Source organism: Syngnathus acus, chromosome 16 (genome assembly GCF_901709675.1).
Source record: "Syngnathus acus chromosome 16, fSynAcu1.2, whole genome shotgun sequence".
In the NCBI taxonomy this organism is placed as follows: Eukaryota; Metazoa; Chordata; class Actinopteri; order Syngnathiformes; family Syngnathidae; genus Syngnathus; species Syngnathus acus.
Genome location: NC_051101.1, coordinates 4005859 through 4030214, shown reverse-complemented (window position 1 = coordinate 4030214; position 24356 = coordinate 4005859). Strand labels below are relative to the sequence as shown.

The following is a 24356-nucleotide window of genomic DNA, read 5'->3' as shown; positions in this document are numbered from 1 at the left end:
TGTGGGAGGAAACCAGAGTGCCCGGAGAAAACCCACACAGTCACGGGGAGAACATACAAACTCCACAAAGGGAGGGCCGGAGGTGGAATCAAACTGTCACCCGAGCCTCCCGCATTTGAAACATACAATGTAAAATATAGAAAATTGTTAGAAATCAAGACAGAATCCAACTGGCAAATTTTATTTGCAGAACTTTTATTTTTTTTTTCAAAAGGGAGGAAAAAAAGCACAGTCTCATGTTGACAGAGAAAGAGTGAGCAAGGAGGGACGACATGAGAGGCGTTAAATACAGCTGCTCACTCCAAAGAGCTTCTATCACATGAGCCAAGAAGAATAAGCTTTGTAGTCTACAGCGCCAGGCCAGAGATTGGACAACGGGGATCGGCTTCAGTCCACATTTTCAGGTAGAGAGAGACAGCAAGAGCAGTGATGAGAAACTAAAAAAAAAAAAAAATTAAAGACAAACAACAGGCGGGAGGGCGGGGGCAACAGGACAAAGGTCATCTTCTCAAGATTTCGTCGAGCTTTTTGGCCAGCGGGAACAGTTTTAACTTAAACCATGGCACTGTTTGTCTGTGTGCATGTGTGTGTCTGCATGTGTGTGTGTGTGTGCGCGTGTGTTGGTGGTGGGGTTAAAAAAAATAAATAAAAATCAAGTGGTAGAGGGCCTTAGAAGAGCAGCCATCTTGTGTGCGAAGGAAGAAGCTTGGAACTCGTGGTGGCGCATTCAAGAGACATCTGAAAAGAAGCCAAGGGCAGTGCGTAGGCATCTTTGAAGACTATTTTCATCAAACTAAAAAGTCCAATAAAACATTTAAAATAAATCCTAAACACAAAAAGATGTTTCACAAATATAAGTTGGTATTCTTACAACTAGCAGGCCGGGCGCCGTATCTTCGCATGATCTGATCTTGCGTGAATTTCACAAAGGATTCATATTGTTCTGTGGAGAAAAGCCCAAATGATCAAATGGGTTCATTTCGATCGACCAATCACGGGAGTCCATCTGATTTCCATAGCATAGAGAATGTAATTGTTACACTTACCTGAAAGTTTTGTGTTGAGGATCTGTTCATACTCCTCGCGGATCTTCTCCTCATGGTCTTTGAGCAAGCGCTCGCACAGGTAGCTCACCTGCTTCAGCGTGAACGAGGGCTGGTCCCGTCTCGAGGCGCCTGACAACCCAAAAAAGATTTTTTGTGTGTTTTTTTTAAAAACGAAAGGACATTTTTGAAATATAATTAGTTTCAAATTCACAAACGTTTCCCACAAATTCAACCAATGGCTGCGAGTCGTGCGCAAGCTAGCAATTTCCTCCAATCAGCACAAGTGCTGGTCTTCAGCTACCTGGTGGGGAGCAGGGGGCGTGCAGGGATGAAGAGGGGCTGGGGACGTCAGAGTGTCCACATGCCTCCGTCTGGTTGAAGGCACCCTCCAGCTGCCGCCTCCTCTGGATCCGGCTGTACTCCTGGCGCAGGTTTTTGAAGATCTGCTCTGTAGAACGACAAACAACAACATATCAATTCGAGCACGCATTACTGATGATGACTTGGAGCATTTTGGTCATTATCAACTTTTTGATGTGCAAACCACTGCTAGCATGCTAATTACCTACGTAACGCATTTCACAACAGCCGCAGTAGTAATCGTGCGATGCTTCACATTTATCGTTAAAGGTTCAAAGTTTAACAAAAGCTCCTGTGAAAACAAACCAGCTGATAAGCAAATGTGAACACCGCATCTAAAGCCCCTCTGGAAAGTGGCCATTTCACTGGCTGGATCACAGAGTAGAACCTTTCAATTTAGCAGGCTCAAGTGAATTAGCCAAACAGAAAAGGCAACAGCAAACTCTCATTTATCTTGGGTGGAGGGTCCAAAGCTGCCCATCAGCTGCTGACAAGCAAGGGAAGCATTCGTGGAAGCAACGTGTACCGCTAGAAGTCACGTGGCCAGCGACGATTGTTCAAAGATGTCCCCGCGCATATTTGCCTACGTCCTCATCAGTAGTACCGACTCAACTCTGGGGTTTTGCTCGGTAACAATGGGCCAGGCTGAGCAATCAATCACAGACACTTCCTTCCGGGAGTTCGGGGAGGGAGAAACATGGCGAAAAATCCAGAGCGAGCTCAAAGGCTCAGACGCTGACCAAACAATGAAGCAGACACGAGATCCAGCACATAGATTGGACTCGAGTGGCTGGGCTGTGAGAAAAACCAGCGTGTGTGTGTGGGGGAGCGCTGAAGCCTATGATGGCTCAGTTCAAGTTACAGTAGATCAACAAAAGGCGACCATTTGCTTCAGGGCCTGCACTGCATTGAAGCAATGCTGCATTCCAGGAAACTGGGACATGTCTCCGTTCAAAAGAAAAGGGAAAATGGAACACTGTTTTGTTTTGTTCCCACCCCGCATCACCCTCACTGGTCGTTTTCAAGCTAAACATTAGCATAATGCTAGGGGCCACATGCTACTGTGAGCGTTCCAGGAAACTTCTGCATTGGAAAATGTGCAATACAAGAGGAGTTTGTTTTTCTAGCACGTGAAAATTGTGCTGTTTGTTGGCTGGTGTCTCTTGTGTAGTCTTGTCTTTTCATCACTTGGCGTTGGCATGATGCTAGTAGCTGAAGGCCACTGTGAGTTTACAGGAAACGAGGAAATTTCAGCATCAGATTAAAGTGCACTAGAGCACTGATGTTTTTAACAGCTAAGCGACGTACTGTACCAAGTCTAGCTATTTTATCAAATGAAGTCAACCATTTTGTAAAATGAGGAAGAGGCCATTTGCATGAACTTCAAGTGAACGTTTCCAGGGAGAGAAACAAAATGTCAAACCGGAATAACACAGTTGTGACTGAGCAGAAGTACGTGATGTATTTGTCAGAAAACAGCTGCGCGTGTGTGCGTGTGCGTTCCATCAAGCTCGATGAGCATGCTGCGTAATCGATAAGTACCACTCCCTGTGTCGGCCTTCATGCACGTGCTCAACAAGGTTCCTGGTCTGGCAGGTCGAAATAAACCATATGGCCCTTTCTTTGGCTTTTTATTGCTACAGCGCCACAGGAGAAGGTTATGTAGTACAAAATGGCTGATAGGTTGATCAAGTGACAAAGGGGCATGCATTCGGTCTCGTGAAGAGACCAGGAGACTCAATCATCTTTAGGCGTCATCGTTTTTTTTTACATCTGTTGTCTAGTAACAATATTCAAATGTTCGGTTGCGCGGTTAAAGGTTTAATGTTGCCGACAGTTAGAATTTTGGGTTTCAGATTTCACTATACAATTGACGGCAGCTATTCACAGGCAATGGGACCACAAATACCCAAATTCCATGTGTAATTGATGCTCTAGAACCAAACTCCTGACTTCCTTTCATTTTTTTAGCTCCCAGGTGTCACCAAAAGACCAAAACGGCAGTATTAAGAATCTTGTCCATGGTAAACCGATCATTCCTTGCAGCATGCTAATGTGGTTGGAAATCATTACCCTGGACAAACGGACAACGCTGAATTAAGTGACAAGCATAGGTTAAGCATGGCATCAAAGTTGGTCGAGCATTTCAAGGGTTTGCTGCGGTGATGATGCAGAATCTCTTTTGCAGCTTTAATTCCTGCTTCTGCACCTCAGTTTATCAGAGAGGAGTGAGGCAAAGGCATCAAGGAAATGAACAATGCCCTCCCACCCTCAGGAGGAAAGGAATAATGGAAACCCCGCCACCCAACCACCACCTCAATCCAAGATGATTGTGCCAGCTCCTAATTAGCAGCCTGCAATCCTATTAGCCTGCTATCATTTGTTCAACCTTTCCCTGTCATTTTGCAACATCTTATATGACGACACATGAGGTAGACATCACGGCTACGGAAGGAAGACGTGACGTCCCTCCACATTAATAAGTGAAATTTACAACTTCGATTTCAACATTGAAGGCCAACAAAATGAATTCACATTCGATTTCGTGGTTACGTGTTGTACAGTGGATGCCATTAATGGTGCATTTAAATGAAAACGTGAGGAAATAGAAGTCATTAATCAGCAACAACTCAACGACGACATTCCCCTCTCGGATGTTAGCCTAGCGAGCTAAGCGCTAGCTTCCAACCCCCATTCAAGCTAACCACTCCACCCAAATCCCCTCCTCCCCATGACACCCACCCCAGTAAAGGCAACAAAAACAGCAATCAGGTCATGTTAAATCGTACCTGGCGTGAGTCTGTTTTCGCCCGCCACGCTTTGCGGCGACATGGAGTGCGTCGGGCCGTCGCCGGCGGTGCGGAGGTTGTTGCATCTTTGCGGGGACGGAGTGCCGGGTGTCCCCGGTAGGGGGTTGCACCGTCTCCGCTTGGGAGACTGGGGGCTGAGGAGGGCCTCAAACTCCATCGAGCGCTTTAGCGTCGCCCCGCAGGCCATCTTCGGCGGAAAAATGGGACGTCAAGCCTATAGAAAGGAAATTCAGTGAGTGTTGATGCCGGTGCCGGCCGTTCTTTTCCGGGCTTCGAGGCGTCTATCTTCCTTCCCACGACAACGGCTTTTTCTCTCTGAGGGCCAAGAACCGACTGAGCTTACTGAATTTTTCAAACGTCACAATGGCAGAGCGTACCAATGAGCAACAGAGAGCGGGGTGTTGTCGTAATGTAGCGACTTCTTGCTTGTTGTCCTTTCTTATTCACCGGTATATTTGAGTCATACGTTTTTCTAGACATTCTTATTAACCCATTTTAAAAAATAAACATGTTATGACTTCTAACTCTGTTTTCATAACGTGTTGTTACGGACCCTCCCCTGCGGTTAGAGTAATGGTTTGAGTTGAACTCCAACTAAAGTCTCTGGTGTTCAGGTAAACGTAAGCTAACAAAAGCTGAACGTCAAACTTAATTCTTTGAGCCATCGTCTAATTGTGTATTTTTCACCTTAGGGTTAGTCAAAATGACGCCTTTTAAGTCAGCACCCTCTAACAAGCTCGCCAACGTCATTTCACCGTGGATATGACTTGCGAAAACAACCATTTCACCTGTTAATCGCTAGCAAGTACATGGACTAAATTTGTGTAGAGAAGGGAGAGGAATGGTTATGAACACAATGGTTTATTTTTTTTAATTCTCAATATTATCCTCAATTTGATTTATTGAGCACCTTAAAATCATCGCCCTGAAAGTGTTGTACATAAACATCTAAACACAAGAATAATCAATACAATAAAAACAGCCAACGTGACACTAAAATATTCTCATGCTATGTTGAGTCATCAAATGAAAATGGACGGGTTCAAAAAAAAAAAAAACACACAGCGAGGGTTTTTGTCTAATGTGACCAGTGACCCAAAAAAGCCATCTTCCCTCTGAGCTTCTGGGCAGGAGTGATGAAGCAGCAGAAGCTAAGGTCCGTCCGGCGAGACCGTTTCGATATTTTAAATCAAACAGCAGTATAGTTTTAATGATTAGATGCGAGGGGGTTAAATCCAGTAATTTATGGTGCTTCCCACATCAGTGTCAATGGGAGCGTTTAGCAGTAGCCCCCCCCCCCCTTTATTCAAAACAAAAGAATGCTCTAGTGGTGTATTGCCCCCACCCTCCACCCCCAGCAGTCTTTTCTTCTGGCATGTGCCCCATTTAAATCCCCCTCTGCATAGGAGCCTTTGTGGCCTTCACTTGCAGTTAGTGTAACTGCCCCTGCCTAAAATACACACACCACACCCCCAAGCTCTTATAGGGCCATACATCACACACACAAGCATATCCTCATGTCATCACATACCTAGAAAACAAAACATTGTACTCCACGACAATTACAAAGTCATACATGACAATATAACACTTAATCACAGTGAAACTCGCTGGGGTTCAATCTGCTCCATTTCGGCACCACCAAAATCTCATTGTGAGCCAGAAGACACTGAACTACCTGAGAATCTACTCTGTTTCTCTCAGTATGAAGCTGGATTTTTTTTTTCCCCCCCTCACATTTCTAAATTCATTAGTTCAGCTTAAGCTAACGTTAGCCACTTAAGATTGTGACCCTTACGCCGCAAGCAGCGTTTGACTTTGGATCTCTTTTTTTTTTATTCCTTGAGAACTACTACCGAGCCCTGCGTTTTAGTGTCCTAATATCCAGTTGCTACTGCCTGTCTGTTAGTTCCAATACTGAGCAAAATTGAGAGCTTCCGGGTAGTTCCTGTGTGGTACAGTTCTCCATTGATGGTGCTCTTTGGTCTGAATCCCCCGCAGTGGCCTTCTTACACGGAGCGGCCTGGCTGAGGACCTTAACTTGGTGCAGCAGGGCCAGTCTGAGCTCCCGGCAGCGCAGGGCATAGAGTAGGGGGTTGACGGCCGAGTTGAGGAGACACAGGGTGCTGCAGAAGGCGAAGGCCCGCTGCTGGGTGCGGCTCAGTTCCACAGCCACGTCGGCCAGCATGAAGGAGAGCGCTGGGAGCCAGCAGCCCACCAGGGTGAGCAGGATCAGGCCGAAGGTGCGCGCCAGCCGGATATCCATCCTCATGCGGGCGTGGCCTGCCCCCACCGCCCCCTGGAGGTTGCTTAAGGAGGCCTCGTGGCGGTGGGCTTTCCACAGGATCAGGACGTAAGCACCCAGGATGAGCACCAGGAGGACCAGGATGAAGCTGGTCCAGCAGGCCAGGTAGCCCCGACTGATGTAGGGGAAGAGGTGGGAGCACGGCGATGCCAATCCAGTGGGGCACGTCCAGCCCATCAACAGCAGCGTCGAGATGAAGATAGTGGCGCTCCAGAGGGCGAGTAACCCCAGTAGAGCTCGACGGTGAGTCAGCAGTGCCTTGTAGCCGGCCGGCCGGTGGATGCATAGGTAGCGGTCCAGGGCGGTCAGCAGCAGGCTGCCCACCGAGTTGGTGAAGGCCATGGTGACTCCGCCCAGCTTGAAGAGGTAAGCGGTAGGGCCGTCGCAGCGGCGGAACAGGTGGAAGTCCAGGAAGCTGGTGGTGAAGAAGCAGCTGGCAAAGACGTCGGCCAGCGCCAGATTGCCGATGAAGATGTAGGAGGGACGCTGGCGCAGCGAGCTCGTGGCGGCGATCAATCCAAGGATGACGGCGTTCTCCAGCAGCGTGATGGGCCCGGCTAGGAAACAGATGGAGCCGATGGCCGTCTTCTCTGCCGCGATTAGGACCATGTAGAATTCCAGGTTCTCGCAGGACCTGTTGACTGGGAGAAAACCTTCAGATCGTCTAAAACCGAGAAGCGCATCGTATCTATTGATGAGGCATACCAAACGCATAGATCCTTGTTTTGCTTCGTGTCACTTGAGTCAAAGATCACCCACTCAAGCATCTTCCCTTACCCGTTGAAGCAGACGTGTTTTCTTTGACTTGGGTGAGCACTAAAGAAGGATTCTCCAGTTCCTCCATTTTAGCCCTTCGGTTTTGTAGCGCCTTGACGACAATAAAATATGTTATACGTAATCACATTGTGACTGTCATATACAATGAGCTAAATGTCAAACCTCATGGGCGCCAACCAGCACAACCTTTTCCACTCCAACACCAATTAAGGGCAGACGTTTCCTGCCAAGGGAGGGAGGGGCAAAAACAGCAACAATAATAAGCACAAAATGTAATTACGAGTCCTCTCTGTCAATATTGAACTTCGAGCTAAGAGGGAACATTGACATTTTTAAGGGAAAGTGGAAAGTCATTTGGAGCTCAAAGCAAACAAATGTAATGATCATTACGGCCTCGAACATGTCGGCCATAAAGACGAGAGATCGGCGTGAATGTATTTGTAAAACTTGTCTTCAGTTGATATACAGCACAAAAAATAAATACATTTATCACCAAACTCACTTTTTGGACTATTTTTCAAAAGGCTCCAGTTAATTTCCTGACAATGAGGATGCACGATGCACCGCCCCCTGGTGGACACATGAGGTAGCGGACTTGTAATCAGAAAGTGAAGGTCGGTCAGCTTTTATGAATCCTTTCCCCTATATGCAATCAATAGATTGAAGTAATGTAAGAGGATTGGGCTGAGGTATTAAATAATGGAGCCATTAATGGGGGTGGACCATTAGAGTCAAATTTTTAGGAACAATAAATCCATTCTAGTACAAGCTACCTGTTGTCAAGAGAGGCCTTAAGATACTGTAACTTACCATTGTTTATACTAAATATTTACACTATTAGGTAACAGTTTGATATATAAAGCATCAAATAAAACATGTCAAAATATACACACGAAACATCTAACATGAAAATATAATTGTATAGATTATACCAAACGATGTATTCTCAATAACATGATTAAATAGCCACCTTAATGAAAAGAATAAAGTATGATGATTCAAGTAGCCTATAATGTTCATATTACACATTCAAATACAACATGTAAATACTCCTAAACTATCAAACTAGCGTGAATTAGAAATCTCTAAAATACACTTAAATATAAAGTCATGCTATCAATCAAAATCCATTGTTATATGATACATGTACATGTATATAATACATATACATGTAATATCATTTTAAAATTACGATGATTGTGAAAACAAACTGTCGAATGAAGAAGTGCTATCATTTGGGAAAGTTGATTTTCCTCTTTTTCTATTAATCACTTAAACAAATACATAGCACATCCCCTTTTTCACAACTGAAATGTGACGTTGAGTCACTTATTCCACATGCACCAAGTTCAGCAGAAATTCATCATCACAAATCATGACGATTCCCCAAAGTATTGCCCAACAATATGACAGCTTGCATTAGCATATTTCAAAATTGACATGTGAAGAAGCTCACGGCAGGTTGCTTACCTGTTGCTGTTTGCGCTCGCCACTTTTAGTGATGTGAGCACAAGAGGAGAGCAAATAAGACCAATTGGACAGAGCGAGAGGGAGGGATGATGATGATGATGATGAGAGGATGAAATAATACAAGGAAGCATCAGCCTGAGTGTGGTCTGTTGCCCGGTCATCTAAATGGAACGTTTCATTTCACTATTATAGGAAAAATTGAAGAAAAGAGGCAATCATTTCACTTGGAGATCCTGTAAAACCCGGCATTGAGATACAAGTGCACTTCAGACCCCCACCACTAGACGGCGGTAGGGAACATCACAGCATATAAATTCACTTTGTTTTCCTTGCAGTGGAAGCACAATGGCTGGTTTAATAAAGTAGTTATTACAGATATTTTCAAAAATGTTAAAAAAAGTCTGTGTTTTTCGAGCTTAATGCGCAAAACATTGAGAACAAAACAGGTCTCAATGTGAAATGACACCAATTTGCGCCGTTAACGCTACTCCGGTCAATTAACTCCCTAAGCAGTTGTGTGGTATTTCTTGACATACTTTAAGACGGTATCGTCATCAACTTCTGGGCTGGAATATATTACGACGCCTTCAGGCATTTTTCCAAACCATGTTGAAACACGTAAAGTAATACTGCAGCAGGACTTGTATTACTTTCCATATGAAACATTTGGAATGAGGAAGAACAGTGGAACAAGTTGGCGCACCCGTTTAAGTGAAGGTCAAGAAGCTAGTCAGAAATAAAAGCCCTGCTCGCTAATCGCATTGGTTCCACGGACAAACACAGTGCAGCTCCACCTTTGTCGTCGTGACTGGCAATAGGTTTCTGGCAGCAGGTGAATTGTGGTCACTCATTGGCAATGAAACCGGCGTAACAAGAAAATAATTCTAGTGACGCAAACCACTTAGGCTTTCATTTCAACAACCTCTCCCTGCCTCTTTCTTCAAAGCCAAACAAAAGCCACAAATGTTTCCTAAAAGAAAAACTTTTTTGCCGTTCGGTGTGATTTTTATTTTGATTAAAAATTTGCGGCTGACTTTTTTTTCCTATTTTAAATTTTTAATTAAATGGGTTCCGTTTTGACAAATGAAAACCACTTGTTTTGCACAAATGTGGACTGAACCAAGACCTTGAAACTGAGATAAGGAACAAAGCAAACTACTCTCCAGAAGGACTCTGTTTTGTTTATTTAAAGCAGTTGTCCCTGAGCAAGTCTATCTGAATGTTATGAAATCTCAACATGTGAAAACAGTTTCAAACGTACTTCAGGTTCGCACAGTCAAAGGGATCATTCCGTAAACAATGCAGGCCTCGAGTGAACTTGGGGAGGAAAAACTGAGTTAGTGTGCCAGGTTTTTTGCTTGAAGAATCAAATGACATGGACGTGTTCTTTTTTTTTTTTTTTACTATGGGTGTCATGTTTACATTGACAAATATGGTGACGTGGCCTTCATGCCAGGTCGATGCGACCCGCAAAAGGCCTTGCTGATGACCTACTTTCCTTAGTTTGGGACTTGTGATTAACGACTCCACCCCTCCCCCCTGCCTGTTGTGCAACTTTTAAAAGTCCACACACTCTCCAGCGGAGGAAAGCCACTCTTGACTGACTGATCATGCTCTCCCGAGTTTTTACCTTTTTTGTGCAAACATGGCCAAGGTTGTACTAGCTGACGTATGGCGGAGATTAAGTGGTACAAAGGCCAGAACGTGAGGTTCCCCAATTGTTGTTAGTCTGGAAGTTATGTTATGGCTGTTACGTATGACTTCCTGTCCCTTACCTACTTACCAGTTTCACAAGACACAACAACAAAAGAAAAAAAATTTTTTTTTTCCTTGTTTACCTGGATACCGGGTACTCTGGCTTCTTTCCATACTCCAAAACAATGCAAGTTAGAATTACTGGAGACTCAATTATATTGCTCTGAAACTGATAAAGAAAAACTTGGTCATGTTGTGCCATTTGATTATCTGACAGCAGTGATTTAGTTGTAGCAAATTACAGGTTAGTTATTGGAGTTTTGTTTGGCCTAAATATAACAGCACCACCACCTCGCAAAATAGTTAAGTCTCCCATGGGTCGAAACACAATGTTTTAGTGAGTTGAGGAATGGGGGTGGGGGTTGATGGGTGGGTGAAGGGTTTCATTTCCAGCCTGCTGCAGCTGTTTCGACACAAAATGGAAAAAAAACAAGACAAGATACTAAAACGTCTTATTTCATCAAATGATTTCTTAAAAACTGCGTTCGATTTCGATAAAGGATCGACATTACATAACGTTTAATCCGCTCCTTACGGTGGCCTGTCCGTAGCGTATGTGTTGTGTAATTACATTGCGTTACCTAACAAAAATGTCAAACAGCGAAACAGCTTTGTACACTCGACATGTGGTGTATTTTTTTTGTGTTTTCTCTTCTCACTATGAGAAATTGCGGAAAGCACAAACACAAAGACAAGTCAGTCACTGACGTCACTCGTCTGGCAACAAGCAAGAATGCGTCCGTTTTACTCGCCGCTGATTGGCCGGGGCCCTTCAAACTCGCGATGTAATTGGTCGGAGGGTGCCTGCCACAAGCTACATAGACGAGATGAGGGCGACATTTTGTAGCAATTCAGACACAGTCGGAAAAGACGACGAGGGAGAGATAGGAGCAGACTGCTTCCCCGAGTTTTGTTTTCCCATCTACTAGGTGACCATCAACCGAATTAGTGGGAAACACTAACGAAGGATCTCTGTTTTGCAAAAACAACAATCCGGACGAAAGGCTTCGACGATCAAGCCTTAAGAAGTCGGTAAGAGACTAGTTATTTTTGTTCTTCCTGGTCGCCATTACAGAGCTAAAGCTTCTTTGTTTTGTTCTCCGCTAAAGTACACTGACCTACAACGGAGACGGCCAATTGAACCACTCCAACGCTTTACTAGATTAATTATCACGTAACAACGCAAATAACACATAATTATCGGTGAGAAGTGGACTTTAAACGAGCGAAACTGCGTCACTACAGGAAGTGTACGTTGACAAATTATTAAATCGAATGTGCGATGGTGTTTTTTATTATTATTGTAATTATTATATCATCATTATTATTATAGGTCTTGCGGCTTCGTGGTGGATCGTGTGCGCCTAGGTGAATTCATGTTCTACTGGGCTCCGCGATCAAGCGACGCCCATTGGCACTCGACGACCGCCAGCCCGGCACACTCGACGGGACAAAGACCGCTCGATACCAGCAGAAGGAGACGCGACGACGACAACACCAACATCGACTGTTCTCGGGGACGGAGAAAGCTGTTTCGAGGCGGAAGACAGGCGAAAAGGACGAAGAAGAGGGCTCTCTTCCTGCGTAACTTTGTGGCAACAAAGAGGTGCGTGCCTCGAGCTTGTTTTCGTCTTGTGGAGGCGATGGGGGAGGGGTGGCTGGCTGTCTGTCCTGGCGCTGCTTGCGCTTCTGCACGTAGGCAAACGACTGCATTTCCACGGGCAGAAATTGAACGCTAGTAAGCAATAACTTTAAATGAGATTATAATAAATATTTTTTTTAATTGACCAGTAAACATCTACTGTAGGAACTAAACAATACCATAGATAATTGGGTAAACAGTTATGGGGGGGGGGTTAACACAGTAATTTAAATAAAATTGTATCCGATTGATGATGATGATAATAATAATAATCAATAGCCTTATTATGACAGACCTATAACGGTCCTTTACTGGGGGGGCAAAACTGACAAGTCAATAATAAAATTATTACTTTACCGTGTAAGTACACTGTATGAGGTTATCAACAAGAAGTTATGCTACAGTCATGGAATGCCATTGCATATGTTAAGAATGTGATCAAATAACAACTATTGCTGCAATTTTAAGCTGTATGGGACATGAACCAATTTTTTTTGGGGTAAGTTGACGCAACAAAAACAGGACCTTAAAAAAAAAAGTCTTAATTTGGTCAAAAACACTTTTTTTCTTGACATCAAATTTAGGAAGATGGCATTTTGGTTTTGTTGAGGGTGGAGAAGGAATATGGGTAAAGATGTGTCAAAGCACATAAAACTAAGGCACCCATACCTGTTTGTTTAGGTGACAGTCAAGGTGAAGTATCATGGGAGGTGGCGGCGGAGAGCGGTGCAGCAACATTCCAGGCGCCCATCATGAGCGCCCCAAGAAGAAGAACCAGCATCTGGGCCGAAGCAAGCAGAGGGGCCGCGACCAGAACGGCAACATGACGGTGGTGTCGGCTGCGGGGGCCGGTGTCCTCCACCAACATCGGCGCAGCAGCGACAAGGGCGTTCTGGGGTTCCAATGCTCTCCGGAGGCGCGGCAGGCCGAGGCGGCCGCTTCCATCGCCCGTCTGGCCGCCGCCTACCAGCAGGACTGGGAGGGGGCCGTGTCCCACCTCAACACACTGCTGAGCGCCCGGGGCAGCCCCAGCTATGCTGGGCCCAAGTTCAGTGAGCCGCCCTCGCCCAGCGTGCTGCCCAAGCCACCCAGCCACTGGGTGTCCTTCCCCATGAGTGCCGGCGAGAGTAGGGAGATGATGACCTTCCAGCTCAAGAGCCTCTTGAAGGTGCAAGCCTGAAGAGGAAAATGGCTGTAATACGCTTTTTAATGAGCTGTTTTTTTTTAACAAATCAGATATTACAGTCCTCTTGCCTCGCTGGTGACGACAAAGTGGATACCCCATCCAACACACCCACCCACACAACACCTTTTTTTTGCGTCGGGTTTTGTTCTTTTTATTATGGCTATCAAAGCAGATTGGGTGCACTTATTTTTCCACACGTTACTTAATTCCCGTCCGCTTCTGTGGACATATACAGCCGATTTTATTTTTTATACTCGATAACGGGTTGCCAGCACAGTCCAGTCTCCTTTTTTGTAGCACATTTAAAAACGAGAAGCCCCTCTGGCTTTCTTGTTTTTCAAACAGTAGGACGCTCAACTGCGATTCTGCAGGGAAATCACGTGTACATTCTTTTTTAATGGCGTTTTGATGAAAGTTGATATCATGGCACACGGGCCTCTGGCGGTCGACTCCTGTGTACGTACCTTTTTTTATTGCGCTGTGCGCACATGCACTACTGGGGACGTGCTGCTCAAAGGCCCGGTTGGCACTCGTGTTCACACTGCCTCTCAAAGACATTTTTCTGCCGTTGCTCTTGCTATTGTCCTCCTGTTTGGAGGGAGTATCACGAAGGGGGCGACACCTGCGTGTGTAAAATTACAGATGTGACATTCACTCTGAAAGTGTCAGTGCCCCACGTGAAAGGCGGACAAATGTCGAGTCTTGGTGTTTGTAGTGTGTCCAGGTCGTCTTGTTGTGCTTCGGTGGTGCCGTGCGTTAACCAAAGCTGCCCCCCCCGCCTGCTTCTGTTACTCAATCTCATCTTTTAACACCCACTCGTCCCGCTGTAACATGCGGAAGAGGACCAATAAAATTGGTCCTGTCTGCGGCACAAGTTTGTGTTGAAAAGATGAGGCTGCGTTGTCATTTTGTGACATTATGAGCGTGGTGCGCTGTTTGTTTCTGGTCCATCATGATTTTGAGCCCATTTTGCACTGCACTTGCTCCAGATGTGTTGTTACAGGCTGTGACGGTCTAGAATCAGATGCGCGATCGACTATCTTGTTTTCCTCCTCACGTGAGCCATTTTCTGCTTTTGATTCGTTGTTGCTTTCCCTGTGCAGAATTGAATCTGCTTCATAGCCAGACTAAAGACGACAAAACCTCATTCGATGATCATGTCTTTCAGGAGCCATGTAAATACTAATAAGAATGATGGCATGTATAAAGTTCTTGTAGCATATTGTACATTTGCAAGCACAGAGTACGGCGGAGGCTTGCAGACGAAAGTATTTTTAGTACTAATTATAACACTGAATGTATGGGACGAGCACCGTCTCGACTTCGTTGATGCTGAAGAATATTTTTGTTAAGAAAAAGAAAGAAAACCAAGCATTTGCCAGAATGAGTGAGCCCTGCACTGAAGTCTTTTGGGAGATCTTGCACATGGTTTTTATGATTTTGTACGATGCAGTGTAGAGTGAAAGAAATGTGTCGCCGATTGGAACCGGGGAGATTTGTATTTGCGCGACATTTATCTGGATGAATTTGTAACTCGGGTTATGCCTAAATTTGAGCCCCTTAGAAAACCAATTTGACTATTTTTGTCCTAAAAACAATTTTAGAAGCACCCTTACCTCTCAGCTGATCTTCCGCCAGCTGATTATTTTTATGTTAATATGCTGTTGATCCAGTTAAGTCATGCATTGCAGTCTCCTCATGCTAAATTAGAACTTGTATTGTCATAAATTGGATTTGAATTTGTCCCCACTCATTTTCTTTGGAAAGAAGAAATGCCCTGTTTATTGGTAACAATTGGTTTAAAAAAATATGGAAAAATGCATTGATTGAAGTTAAATTTGACATGAAATTAATAAATAATCCCTTCCCCATCCCCCCTAAACCGTTTGACTGTTGATTTCTTCATTTAATGTATATTGTCCAACCAGGTCAATTTTGTCAGGTAAATTACTTTATTGAACGACAGAATTTGAGAATGGTGGCCCACAGTACAAATAGCAACATACTGATGAGCAAATTACAGTAAAACCTCAGATGAGAATCTTTAAGTAAAAATGTTACCAAGGGAAATAACGGCAAGCGTCTCAAAACGTTTTCATCTTTACTGTACTGGCATATTTTAAACAACATTTACAGTAGATTTCAGTACTCACCCTGAACGCTTGACATGGAATGGAAAAGGTCCACTGTCTCCTTGTGGTAAAATAGAGGTATTGCTGAAATTCAGTAGCGAGTACAAAAAGGTACTTATATCTCATGTTGTTATTGCGCAACCTGCTACAGTCATCACCCAAAACCAAAGAATAAGCAAAACAAAACAGTCCTTTGTTGGATGTGGGAGTTTACAGTGAAGTGAAAAGTCCAACATAACAATCCAACGAAAGGAAATTATGGCCAATGTCTTCGAAGAGATTTTCATAGTCTACATGGAAAAACATCAATGAACAAGAAAATGCAGAAAAACAAAATTTGTTTTTTAAGTGACTAAATGTCAAACTTAACTGTTGTTTAGCGCCCTCCAGATTTGTACTCTGCCCAGGAGCGGGAGCGTGAACGCGAGCGGGATGCGGAGCGGGACGCCGAGCGTGATGGAGAGCGGCCAAAAGAGCGCTTGTGGGAACCTGGGGCCAGGCGGAAGTCTTCTTCCTGGGCGGCGGGGCTGTGTGAGCGGGACCCGCTCTTTCTGCCCCTGGGCCTGGAACGGCAGGGCGAGGGCGAGCGGGATGCCGAGCGGTTCCGGGATCCGGCCTCACGCGGGGCCCTGTGGCGCTCGTGCTGGGCGCTTTTGTGCCTGACCACAACGGAACACAATTCTTAAAACACCTTCTCAAACATTGACTTCCCCACATATAAATTGTAAAACATAAAAGATCTTACTTGTCATTTTCACGGCTCTTGCTGCGTCTGTGTCGGCCGTAGGGGCGTGAGCTGGAGCAGCAAATAAACAACCATAAGGGGGCGCCAAAATAAACACTAGAATATGTGCAACGCAGAGTGTAGAAGACAGTACGTACTCTTTGGGGCTGACCGACCGCCGCGGTCGCCGTTCGTATGAGGCGCTGCGCGAACGGCGACGTTCATAGCTGCGGCTACGTGATCGTCTGCGGCGCCCGTCGCGGTCGTCATCATCGTCGTAGCGCGAGAAACTGCGAGGGGAATGGCGCTCTTTGGACTTCATCTGGTTAGGAGCTTTTTCGGGACAACGTAACAATTATTGAATTGGCACAATGTATCCTAAACAATAACGTCGAATTTGCTATCATTACCTCAAAATTTACATCAAATTTGCCAACACCTCAAAATGCAATTTGACACAAATGGGTCCATAAAGTAAATGATGGTCTTACTCTTGCGGTCTCCCTGGGCGAACTGGATCTCGATCTGGCGCCCACACATCCACTTGTGGTCCAGGTTGTGGAGGGCGTCTTCAGCATCCCGGACATCTTCGAATGTTCTGACGTGGTTAAGGTTTTAATTTCAGGACGCAAGGCCACACACACATGCACGCACGCACGCCCGCCCATAAGATCTAGGTTGATCAAACTTTCAGACTGATGAAGTCCAAGTTAAATGATTAGCGATTAGCAACTAGTCGCTGGTGTTGTAAAGCCGACAAACCGAACCACATGCATCACACAAACCTGCCGTTATCCGTCATGTTCTCAAGGACACATTCACTTGCAGATCAGTGCTGGCATATCATGAAATAATCAAGTACAATACACGACACCGAAGAGTTCAGTGATTGGAGACTTTGTGGACAAGACACATCAATAAAATGTGATCAGATTTGAGGAGGATACATATAAAATGTCTTGTTTACCTTTTAACATGCTTGATCTTTGAACTTGAGCTTGCTCTTTATTGCCTTGGCAGAGGAACGGAGCACTTGTCTTTGCCCAATAAACACGCTTCGCCCGCTTTTCCTCCCTTTGGCCCATAAAATGGAGGCGCTCCCTTTGGCAGTCAAAATGGCCGCTCTCTCGCTTGATCGCACCCCTCTTTGTATCTTGATGCTTTTGCTTTGTTTTTTGTTTTGTTTTGCTAGCGCTTGGTCTTTGGCTTTGGCTACTCTACCTGGTAACTTTTCTGTGTGTAGTGGTAGGGGGGGGCTGGCTCTCCAGAACTGTATCTTTACCATTCTGAGGCAACAACAGAAGAGATAATAGTTACAAACGAGAACACACCACAGTGGAAACAGCAAACAAGAAGAAAGGATATTGAATGTAAGCAAATCCTCTTGGTCGCCGCGTATAGAAGTCAAGTGGAATGTAGACGTCTACAATAGGCCCGTAACGACCAAACTCGTGCCGCAAATCTTCTGGCCTATAGTGTCGTGAAATAATGAAATGATCACATTTTTATTTTGTTTTGATTTTATAAGTCCACCTGAACTGGAGCACACTGTGCTATGAACGAACAATAGTGATCCAAATGGGCGCAGTGAGTGGACGTAATTTCAGTTAGAGGTTTGGATGTAAAACTTCACACACACACACACACCACACACACCAATAGCTGCAAACGGCTGCCGTGTGGATTAGATCATAACGTTATTATTACTGTTATCTGATTGTTATTTATTACAGGTCATTTGGTAGATGAGTACACGTGTAATTTGCACCAGCCGATATTTAATAACTGACAAATCTTGACAAAATTAATAAATAGTACTCAATGTCCAAAATGGCAACTTTTGTTGGGCTTTTGGCTTAGTTCCTTACAGTCATTTTCTCTGGTCACAGCGAGATACCCGCATGACGATTCGTGTCAATAAACAAAACAAAACATCCATATATATTGAATATTTAAATAAACATTTCATCACATAATCATACAATTAAAAAATAGGTAGGTAGACACATTTTGGAATATTTGCACAAACATAAAAAAGCAACGAGGGTAGATTTTTCCAAATACATAATCTACTTTAGGAGTTTTTACTATGCAGTGTGCACGTTGCAATCCGCATAGCCTGCAAATGTAAGACATGTATTAGGACGTTACGTAGTCCTTTTAGTGGCTTTAAACTTTCTACCTTCAAAATGGAACAATAAAGACAATTGCTTTCTAAATTAGTTTAAATATTACTTTTGCTGTTTTGTCTAATAAATGTCAAACAAAAAAACTAATGCATAAAGCAGCTGGTGATATTTTACCAGCGGTTCGTAACCAACGTTACTATTCTCCTTCTAAAGAAATGAGTCTTTTCTTTCTTGTTTTTCTGCAATATCTCAGTTAGCCATTTTTGAGAGGTTAGCTCTAGCTACATTAGCATTTATTTGGCTATGAGGACTTACCTGGACTCCTCGGAGATATTCCGAACAAAGAGAGAGGAGTTCGGGGGTCGCAGGTACCTCGCCATTTGCGACGACGATATATCGTGGCAGGTGTTTGCTTTTTTTTTTTTTTTGCTTTTTGTTTTTTAAACAATCCCCCGTTAGGCGAACCCCAACTGTCTGCAGCAAAACCGAGCCTGAAGTCTAGCAAGCAAGCAAGGTACGTGACGAACAAGATGCAAGCAATGCGCATGCTTGTCTTCCTCGCTGCAATTTGTGCGCGTGCGCAGTGGAGAAAAAATAATTGCGTTTAGGGTTCGTAGATAAAAACGGAGGATCAATGAACAAACGTATGTATTGTATTTAAATAGCCATTTATTTCAATTGTCACTGTCCAGCTTTTCACATTTTCTTGCTCTTCCTGACGAGAGTTACGGAGCCCATGCTTAAAGTCTAAAACGAGAGAAGAGAGGAAATTTTAACGATAAAGTAGATTTACTGTGCGTGTGATAAGTGATGAGTTCAGGGTACCTCGATCATTTCGCCTCCTTTGATCTCTTGGATGTGGCAGAACTTGCCAGTGTTGCAGACCAGCTTGCCGCCCTCCAAGTTGACAACGCACTGGGTAACAGAGTAGATGCTAAAAATCCATCGACTGCACTGTCCTCCTTTCATTCTTTAAACTTTTCCAGTACACAGCACTGCACCAATTCACACTTGCATCAATTTCAACAAAAGATTCATTTTTCAGGGTACTATGGCTTGTTGCAAAAAAACCCCAACAACAACAAAAAATATCTCAGCTTTCCTCATAAACAATTTACCTTGAGCTTCTTGCCGTCCATGGTGGTAATGTCAGCCTCCTTGCCAATGGTAAAGGAGTTGGTCACAGTCTTTCCAGGGGTCTTGGAGGTCACCACGAAGTCCTTGCCCTTCTGCGAGATCTCTGTTACCGGCTTAATGTCCTTGGCCATCTTGATGACTTCATCAGGGAGTTCTGTGTGAAAAAAAAACATTTACATATAAAGATAGGATCAGTCCCATAAATTATTTTTTCTCACCCATGGCCTTGAGAAAGGCCTCGTAGTTCTCCTGGGCGTAGACCTGCCACGTGCCGTTGAAGTCCATGTTGACCAGAAGGAGGCTGAGACGGGCTATGAGGTGGGTGAAGCTCAACCGTGTGGGGAAAGTCTGCCCGAGCCGGCTCGCTTTTATCCTCTCCCCGGACGAAGCGTTTAATTAGTAACCCCATCGGACGCTGTTTGAACAACCCCGAGTTCATTTGCTCCATGAATTGGCGCGAAACAAAGATGGCGGCTACTTTGACTCAAGAGGTTCAGATACATGAAGCAGGGACAAGAACATGACTGCGTGTGAATTAGTAGGTCTACTTTTACCTGACTTTTTTTTTTCTCAAGTAACTAATTCTATTTCTGTATGAGTGAGAGGACCTTTGCCACTTCTGTCACCTGATGAGATCAAACTGAATTAATGAGAATCACAAAGCTCACACTGTTAGCATCAAAAGCATTTAATTTCAAAACGTATTCCCTCAACTTGTGGCCATCCCCAGACAGTGCTGAACACAAATGAACACTTCCCATACAAATGTGACATTTATGTTTCACTCCAGCCATTTGAACTTGCTAACCAAACCATTAGCACCAACTGAAGCACCGCCTCACCCAATGTGACCCCAATGAAGACAGAGTACCCCCATAAAGAAAAAAAAATGGATGGTTGGATTATTTATTAAAAAAAAAAAAAGGTGCACAAGTACGCCACTCTCATTTGTGCAGTTGAGTAAATAAACGCCACTATTTGTGGAAACGCATCATTTGGACTTAGCTGTCTGGAACTTTTCTCCTCCCCGCGGTGCCGTTGAACCTCCTCACATGACTCCAGTGGCCAACCGTTGGGGTGATCAACCCTATGGACTGTTTGCACTTTTAAAGTACAAACCGGCTCCTTTAATTTTCAAATCTTGTTCCCTTATTGTACCCAGTGTCTACCAACCTGTGACTTTAAAACTACAGCACGTACTGAATCACGCATCTTTCATCATCGTCTGTGAATCAGGAAGTAATCTGCTAATTAACAAACACAAAGCCACGCCATGTGCACTTTAAATATATGATATATTGCACCAAATATTGGAAGCTACCCAAAAGTCAATTATCTGGCCTGGCGACTGGCGGGTGCGACCATATTTCAGGGGGACCAGTGCCCCTGTGCCACCTCCATTCACAAGCCCATCTCCATGGCGTTGCTTGGCGGCAGCTCGCCTCGCTTGTACACACTTACGGTGACGTCCACCGACTCGGAGCCGCAGCGGTTGCGCACCAGTATGGAGTATCTGCCCGAGTTGTCCGTGTGGACGTTGTTTATGGTGATGGTACTGCAGCCGGGCTCGCGGGTGATGAAGAATTGGTCGTCGCCGGCGATCTCCCGCTCGTTACGCAGCCAGAAGACGTCCGGGGTCGGGTCGCCCTCGATGAAGCACGTCAGGCACAGAGACTGTGAGCGGGAGAACATTGTGTGATTGGAAAGTCGAAAGTTGCACTGCCATTAAAATCGTAAATTATTATTTCAAACATCATGGTGGCGATTTGACGCTGGAATGAATCGAGGTGTCTAACCTTGCCCTCCATGATGGCCACCACATCCGGAAGACCTTTTGTCACCTTGGCTCGGTCTGAAACAAACTCAAGTCAGTCGATGACAACCACCCGAGTCGTTTCTTCTCAGGGACAACTTTGTGACTCACTTTTCTCAATGACGGCCTCTTGCCTGAAGAGATGAAAAATGTCTAATCAGTGGTCAGTCAACAATACGGACCAAGTTGAAACTAAAGACAACTTACTTAAGCCTCTGGTGCTCCCGCAAAGCGTCTGCAAATGCTGCAAAAAATGTCAATTTCATAACAAAGTTACCCCACACTTGCCGTGCAACCCAAACGTGCCCTCACCTTGTCCTGACAGGTCCAGGTGGCGCTGGTGTGTCTCGACGCCGTCAAACATGTCCAGGGAGTATTTGCCTTTGTCGTTCTCTGTGGGGTTGAAGATGTCCATCCAAACAGTGTGCACGTTGCTGCCCATCCTGATCCTGGACTGGGGTTCCATCTGTTTGCCCCTGGGAGACAAACAAAACCAATCCCGACCACGTCCGACTTCTTATCATTTGTTAACAATGGATAGTCAGCACAGTGGGTTCGTGGAAGAGTTTTTTTAGTTTTAAGTCTTCAACAAAACTAACATGTTTTCGGAATGTGGGAACTTGAGAACCTGCAGAAAAATAGGTGAGTTTCGGATGCAGAACTTCAGCTGCGGACAGATTTGTTCAGTTTTCCGGTGTATTACCTTCACGTCCAGAAGGTGGTGCTACAGGCTCACTTTTAAAATGCATCAGCACTTGCCATAATCGTCGATGACGTTTAAACCACCTTTTCTTTGTCCAATGCGCACAGCTTTATGCCAAAGTTTGATATTTCGTCTGTCTACTTCAGTTAAATCACCAATGAAATGTAATTGTTTTCTTAAAAAAGCCAAATTGGACATTACTCAAAGCAAACATGAATAATGATGGGATGCGCTTATGGAATCAAAGTGAAAAATAAATTCAACATTTGGTTTGACAGCCCATTTCTCTTTTGAGACTTCCTTGGCTCCGGTCGACTCAAATCGTTGCCAAACATCAGTGTTCCTCATTAGGATCTCAGTGGGAGCTGGTCAGGTGCCAATCCTGGCCGAAATTGGACGAGAAGCGGGCGGGGTCCATTCTGGTTGCCGGGTCAAGCACACACACAGTCACGCCTATGGCCATTTTTGTCTTCATTGAACCTAACATGCACGTCTGACTAAAGTTCCCCTCTGCTTATTATTTATGCATGACCTGTACGGCAGTCCTGTCAAGTCTTACTTGAAGCTCCAGGTGGTCTTCAGGTAGCTGATATAGTAGGTGAGACAGCAGTAGAGCCTGAAACCTTCTGCGGTGCTCTGAACCCGCAGCGGACCGGCCGACAATCCTGTAGACAGGGATGGAGGGATGCATAAAGGTTGTGTCATGTCAACAAAGCAGTTTGCTGTGTGACTCGCTCACCGCATTGTTTGCTCAGCTGCTGGAGAAGCTTGTCGTACTCTGCGAAAAAACATAAACAGAGTTGTTCCAGTCCAACTTGTCAAATATGTTATAAATGAAATATGTAAATATGTTCTAAATAGAGTGGTACCTCTATGTACAAACGCCTATACTTACCAACTTTTACAGATACGAACCGGAGCCTCACGAATCACGATTTTTCTGCATCTACTTACGACCCAATTTTCGACTTCCGACCCAACGCACCAGACACAAGACATTGAATTATTTTGCTCCCAGTAGGGCCTGGAAGCGCCGTTCATGCCATTCATGGCATTCATGGCATTCATGGCATTCATGGCAGCATCACTTTACTGTTCTGTCTTCTTGGGGATATTTTCACCAAGTGTAGCAAATTTAAATAGGTGCTCCCCTCTACAAGCAAAGTTACAGGGGTACTACTTCTGACAGCGGCCCTACTAGTCAACCTGTGAGAATAAGTACGCCTCCTCCCGTTTTAGCCAATGGTGATTCCTGACGGCCTAATGACTTTTTCACGTGGCTCAGTCGTATCTCACAACTTATAAGTAGTGGGTTCAATTCTTAATTAGTACTGACGAGTACATGAGCGCATTGCAACGAGTATGTGGAATCATGCAATAATTTACTAGCCTGACTTTTTCTGTGTCTTCTTGGAGGTAGTTTTAGCAATTGTAGAAAATTAGAAACTCCCTAAGCAAAGTTAGGCGTTCAAGAATAAAGTGACATTTATTTTTTGTTATAAAGGTTTGAAAAAGCAAAAATAAAATTGTTGTTTTGGTTTTCTGTATTTTTTACATGGAAAAATAGGGCAAAAAGTGTGACTTTTGGGATAGTCTGGCACGCATTATTTGCTTTTACATTGATTCCTAAGGGAAACGTTGCTTCCACTTACAAACGTTTCTACTTACAAACCCGACCGCGGAACCAATTAAGTTCGTAAGTAGAGGTACCACTGTATGTATCAACAAATGAGCTCTCGCCACATCACCTTCACCCTGCAAAGCCAAAGTGCTGACGTCCTCTCCTCTGGCATCTGACACTACCGCTTTATAAGAGCCCGCTTGCTTTTTGTCAACCTGAGAGGGGACACAACTCAAATAATTAGACATTGAAAACTGACACACATTATGATTAATGTTTGACTACCTGTGGGATGGTGAGCGTGCTGTCTCCAGACGGGGGGTCATAATCGGTCTGTGCCACCGCCACTCCGTCCTTGAACCACTTGAGGGTGGAGTCTTTAGTTGTGTTTGTCACCTGTGGCATCACAGATACATTCCACCAAATTCAAGCCGGGACATTTCATACAATAATACAGCGTATGGAAAGGATTTGAGAATCATGAGGAAAGATTGGGGTATGGGAAGGAAAAAAATCTTCACGTATTCGACGGACTCCCCAAAAATTGTCAATGTCGAAATGACGCTCTTAACGAATGTAGCAGCAAGAAACCACTGGAGGGCGCCAAATCAACATTGTTATTGCTCTGGCCTGAGCACAAATCCAGGGAATAAGCAGTCCAAAACAAACAAACAAACAAACAAACAAACAAACAAACAAACAAACAAACAAACAAACAAACAAGGCAAAGAAACACAACTACTAGG

General features: G+C 44.5%; 6 protein-coding genes across 7 annotated transcripts in view; 1 reads left to right on the top strand and 5 right to left on the bottom strand.

The window, feature by feature from the left end:
• Window positions 1-168: 168 nt before the first annotated feature.
• Window positions 169-4572, bottom strand: akirin1 (akirin 1). The gene is made up of 5 exons (XM_037274069.1): window positions 4196-4572; window positions 1348-1494; window positions 1047-1175; window positions 872-943; window positions 169-738 (listed from the first exon to the last, which is right to left on the bottom strand). Exons 1-5 carry the CDS (start codon window positions 4401-4403, stop codon window positions 728-730), a joined length of 567 nt encoding a protein of 188 aa, XP_037129964.1. The 5' UTR covers window positions 4404-4572; the 3' UTR covers window positions 169-727.
• A 290-nt stretch (window positions 4573-4862) lies between these two features.
• On the bottom strand, window positions 4863-9155 carry cnr2 (cannabinoid receptor 2). The gene is made up of 4 exons (XM_037274066.1): window positions 8769-9155; window positions 7461-7521; window positions 7299-7389; window positions 4863-7162 (listed from the first exon to the last, which is right to left on the bottom strand). The coding sequence occupies exons 1-4, from the start codon at window positions 8927-8929 to the stop codon at window positions 6108-6110; spliced, it is 1368 nt and encodes a 455-aa protein (XP_037129961.1). The 5' UTR covers window positions 8930-9155; the 3' UTR covers window positions 4863-6107.
• A 1223-nt stretch (window positions 9156-10378) lies between these two features.
• On the top strand, window positions 10379-15233 carry pnrc2 (proline-rich nuclear receptor coactivator 2). Its single transcript, XM_037274070.1, has 4 exons — window positions 10379-10390; window positions 11385-11555; window positions 11857-12129; window positions 12847-15233. The coding sequence occupies exon 4, from the start codon at window positions 12869-12871 to the stop codon at window positions 13343-13345; it is 477 nt and encodes a 158-aa protein (XP_037129965.1). The 5' UTR covers window positions 10379-10390; window positions 11385-11555; window positions 11857-12129; window positions 12847-12868; the 3' UTR covers window positions 13346-15233.
• srsf10a (serine and arginine rich splicing factor 10a) lies at window positions 14088-18890 on the bottom strand. The gene is made up of 6 exons (XM_037274068.1): window positions 18652-18890; window positions 17573-17677; window positions 16699-16802; window positions 16366-16540; window positions 16229-16279; window positions 14088-16142 (listed from the first exon to the last, which is right to left on the bottom strand). The coding sequence occupies exons 1-6, from the start codon at window positions 18714-18716 to the stop codon at window positions 15860-15862; spliced, it is 783 nt and encodes a 260-aa protein (XP_037129963.1). The 5' UTR covers window positions 18717-18890; the 3' UTR covers window positions 14088-15859.
• Window positions 18891-18987: 97 nt separating this feature from the next.
• Window positions 18988-19840, bottom strand: fabp10a (fatty acid binding protein 10a, liver basic). Its single transcript, XM_037274071.1, has 4 exons — window positions 19692-19840; window positions 19455-19627; window positions 19162-19251; window positions 18988-19083 (listed from the first exon to the last, which is right to left on the bottom strand). Exons 1-4 carry the CDS (start codon window positions 19756-19758, stop codon window positions 19033-19035), a joined length of 381 nt encoding a protein of 126 aa, XP_037129966.1. The 5' UTR covers window positions 19759-19840; the 3' UTR covers window positions 18988-19032.
• A 300-nt stretch (window positions 19841-20140) lies between these two features.
• myom3 (myomesin 3) overlaps window positions 20141-24356 on the bottom strand; it is a 28583-nt gene continuing 24367 nt past the window's right edge. For both annotated transcript variants that reach the window (XM_037274062.1, XM_037274063.1), the window contains 9 exons: window positions 23896-24006; window positions 23738-23825; window positions 22729-22767; window positions 22549-22654; window positions 21599-21762; window positions 21494-21530; window positions 21398-21420; window positions 21270-21325; window positions 20141-21147 (listed from right to left, as the gene is read on the bottom strand). In XM_037274062.1, the coding sequence (XP_037129957.1) occupies window positions 20875-21147; window positions 21270-21325; window positions 21398-21420; window positions 21494-21530; window positions 21599-21762; window positions 22549-22654; window positions 22729-22767; window positions 23738-23825; window positions 23896-24006 (897 nt within the window). In that variant the 3' untranslated portion in view covers window positions 20141-20874. The remainder of the gene's footprint in view (window positions 21148-21269; window positions 21326-21397; window positions 21421-21493; window positions 21531-21598; window positions 21763-22548; window positions 22655-22728; window positions 22768-23737; window positions 23826-23895; window positions 24007-24356) is intronic.